Below are 3,855 nucleotides of genomic sequence, written 5' to 3' on the forward strand. Positions count from 1 at the left end.
GAGCAGCTGCCGCCTCCTCCTCCTCCTCCTCAGGACAATACCCCTCCGAGCACATGTGGCAGCTTTGTTCCCAGCTTCCTACCAGCCAGGCTGCATACAATGTACACACAGACGGTGGCTGCTCTATGGAAATCAGCCCTTCCCGCATCCTCCTCCCTCAGTGTGATGAGTGCGGAGCCGGTTCCTGAGTCCCGCCCATAAGGGAGGGGCCAGCTGAGCTTCTATAATAAGCTGTGGGAACAATGCATTCGTTCACATTGTGCGTGTCCAGAAGAGCGTCTGGGGACACCGGGGTAAGGGGCAGCACGTGTGCGGGACTGGGAGTGAGTGTGAGCGGGGCTGTGAGTGTGAGTGTGCGGGGCTGTGAGTGTGCGGGGGCTCTGCGGGCTGTACTGCTGGCTGGCTTTGTGGGCTCTGTACTATGGGGCAGCTATTGTACTGATAGTGATTGTATAGCTGGGGCTGCTTTTATGTTATTCTATCGCTTTAAAACTTTTTTTCTTATCTCTTTATTTTTCCTTTAGTGGGCATCTAAACTTTTCATGGGTAGAGCCCAGTTAGTAGCCGTGTGGCTACGCCCCCTGTGTGATGCATTCCCCCCCCCCCCCCATCACTTTTTTTGCTTCCCACCGCCCTCCCCCACCTTTCCAATGTTCTCTGTTGTTACTGCTGTCTACCTGCTCCTCTATTGTAAACTATGGAGGTTCCCCTTTAAGTGTGTGTGTGTATATATGGCCATCTCACCCCATTATCTCTGCAGACACATGGTGGTCTCTGCACCTGTACAACACTGTAGGTATGGACTATTGGGGTAAACCTTTGTTATTCTATACTCTCCTGAAGACTTTCCCTCTAGTCCAGTTACTGTGTTTATGATCAATCCTGATGTAGTGCTAGAGGATGGCGGGTTATAGAGCTATAGTATTATACAATCTGAATAAGTTCCTGTACTAACTTGACCCTTGTATTTTCTTGTAGGACCATGGATTTTGGGGGTTATAACCACACGCACTACTTCTATGATGTGGACTTTCAGGAGGACTTTTACCGCCACATTGCTCCTAGTGAGGATATATGGAAGAAGTTTGAGCTTGTACCTGGTAGTCCTCCGCATAATGCAGGATGCCTTGGAGAAAGTGGCACCGAATGGGGATCGGAGATCATGGACTTAGGATTGGAGTCTCCTGTCAAACTATCTGGACTTAGCTCTGTAGTTCTCCTCAAAGACTGTATGTGGAGTGGCTTTTCAACCCGAGAGCAACTGGAAAAGGCTATCAATGAACGCTTATCAAGTACCCCTTCACGGCCAGCAAGTGCTACCAAACCGGTACCTGACACTGAGGACCTGGAGCCGACTGTCAGCTCTGCTGATCAGACTCCTGCTGTGCCAGCTCCCCTTCCGGAGAAGATCGCTCACTCATCTGGATGTGAAAGCAGCAGTGACTCTGGTAAGACTGGCATTGTTTAGGGGGGCATCTGGATTTAGGGAGAGTTGATTTTAATATGGAAGCCTCCAATGCAGATGTGAAAACCTCCTTAACCTGTTATCATATGGAGGTCTTGACTTCTGCATTTGCTATTTACATATAGCCTTCTCCTGTGTCTTGTATGTCAGTCTTGCTTTATGAAAAGCACCTGCAATAAACAGGCCTGGGGTGGGTCCCTTACTTCCTCCTAAGTTAACAAGCTGGTACAAGCATGCTATACACACCTAGTGCCCGCAGCAGGTGTACAACAGGCACAGCAGCTTCCTGACTTACCTTGGGGTTAGGAAATAACCAGCTATTTGGATAATATAATGGGTTTCTTGGCATACTGAATTGTTAGTTGAGCATCTTATGTGTGAGTGGCAGGGACCGGGTCTACATAAAGTGACACTGTATACTGAGATGAATGGATAACGCTATAGTGTCAGAGGGCATAGACACATGTTCAGGTTTTGATGCTGTTCTGTAGCCAAAACCAGGAATGGGTTGAAATGACAAACTGTCCATGTCTGGTTTTGTCTTTAAAAACTGCATTAACAAACCTGAACATGCCCTTATCCCCCCCACTGTACCATATACCTCTTGGGTTCCCCCTTACGTGAGGACAACAGGTGCCAGCATGTTTGTAGAGGTGTCCTTGGCAATGGAAATACAATCTGACCTATGCTTTGGTGAATATTACATATGTTTTATACACAAGTATTGTGTAGATTCTCCCCTCCTCCCCAACAGCAAGTTACACAATGTGCCAGTGCTTTCAGCTAAACAAGGCAGCCACATGGCCAGACAAAAAGCAACAGCTTGCAGGCAGCAGGGGTGCTGACACTATCTCCAGCCAATAGAAAGACACCAGCATTTGAATTGAGGGCATTAGACCAATTGGAGTTCACAGACATGTGACTGGGATTTATTAATGGGGAATTGAGCCTATTCACATAATTCCATCCTTTGTGGTGTCTTTTGTATTGAGTGTGCAGACTCCCTTCCCCCATGCCTCGCCCATTAGAACAGCCTCCTGCACATGCTGTGAGATGTAACACTCCCATTCATTTGTTCATTGCCGTGCTGTCCATCCTTTTGTTTGGGCGTGATTTATCCATATACATTGGTAGTGCGGTATTCTAAGTGCATGAATCTACACTGGATCTCTGACCTTAAGTTACAGTAAATCCTTCAATGTCTGGATTTCCCTTCTCGGGTTGCTACTTAATTCTCCTATTGTAAGTTATGACAATGGCTCGGACCAATATAAATGTTTAGTTCCAATATTGATCAGAATATTCTGCTCATAGCTAGTTATGAGCAATGAGTAATAAGTTGTCAGGCCATGTATAGTTTTAAATGCTTTATCTTATTTTTTTTCTCTTAACAGAAGAGGATGAAATTGATGTGGTGACTGTGGGTAAAAGGAAGTCTTATCATGGCCGTCAACCAGTGACCATAACAGTGAGAACAGACCCAAAACTCTTCCACATATCGATCCATCAGCAGCAACACAACTATGCAGCCCGCTTGCCTCCTGAGCCCAGTCCTGCCTCTTCCCAGGATTGTCCGTCTCCTACTACTGAAGAGCCTGGTGAAGTCAGCTGTCCATCAGTACAGTCCTGCAGCCCCTTCTCACCCAACTCCTTTACTCAGTCAGGAGGCTCAGACAGTGAGGACCTGGCCAAAAGGAAGAATCACAACTATATGGAGCGCAAAAGGAGGAATGATCTGCGTTCACGATTCCAGGAGCTTAAAGAAGAGGTGCCTAGTTTGGCCAATGCTACCAAAACCCCCAAGGTGGTGGTTCTGAGCAAAGCTACAGAGTACTTGAAGGATTTGATCAGTGCTGAACAACGGCTTGCAGCAGAGAAACAAAAACTTCGTGCTCGCCATCAGCAGCTCTTGAAGAGAATATCTCAGCTGCAGAGACGTTAAAATGGACATATGGCAGAAGTCTGCCTGGCATATTTGCACATTTGAGAAGCTACGTCTAGGGATTGCACAAAACAGACTTTCACTTCTGGGTCAGTGCTCCACAAAGCATGACTGGAGAAAGTACTGGTCATATCAGGTGAATCTATATGGTTCCTCAGGTTCTACATGTGACTTGTTTCCTATTTCTACACAAGAGAATCTGGATTTTTTTTTTTTTTTCTGCATAGACTTTATATATTCATTTTCAAGGGACCTCAAGGGAACAACTGTAACTTTTCTACGGGCTAGCCCTTCACTCAAATGTCGTAGGTCACCTCTCAGGTGGTGATCATAAGGTTGGGTCAGTGCTGCAGCAGTCATATGGGGCTAATACCCCCACCCACCTATAATCACAAATGGCTGCACAAATTATGCCACAGGGCGGGTTAACATTTGTGCCCATGCGCGC

At 46.7% G+C, this 3,855-nt stretch overlaps 1 protein-coding gene across 1 annotated transcript; it reads left to right on the forward strand.

Annotated features, from left to right (window-relative positions):
- Window positions 1-273: 273 nt before the first annotated feature.
- MYCL (MYCL proto-oncogene, bHLH transcription factor) lies at window positions 274-3,610 on the forward strand. Its single transcript, XM_075262760.1, has 3 exons — window positions 274-293; window positions 979-1,448; window positions 2,860-3,610. Exons 2-3 carry the CDS (start codon window positions 983-985, stop codon window positions 3,405-3,407), a joined length of 1,014 nt encoding a protein of 337 aa, XP_075118861.1. The 5' UTR covers window positions 274-293; window positions 979-982; the 3' UTR covers window positions 3,408-3,610.
- Window positions 3,611-3,855: the final 245 nt, after the last annotated feature.

The sequence above is a fragment of the Leptodactylus fuscus genome, chromosome 2 (genome assembly GCF_031893055.1).
Source record: "Leptodactylus fuscus isolate aLepFus1 chromosome 2, aLepFus1.hap2, whole genome shotgun sequence".
NCBI classification, from domain to species: domain Eukaryota; kingdom Metazoa; phylum Chordata; class Amphibia; order Anura; family Leptodactylidae; genus Leptodactylus; species Leptodactylus fuscus.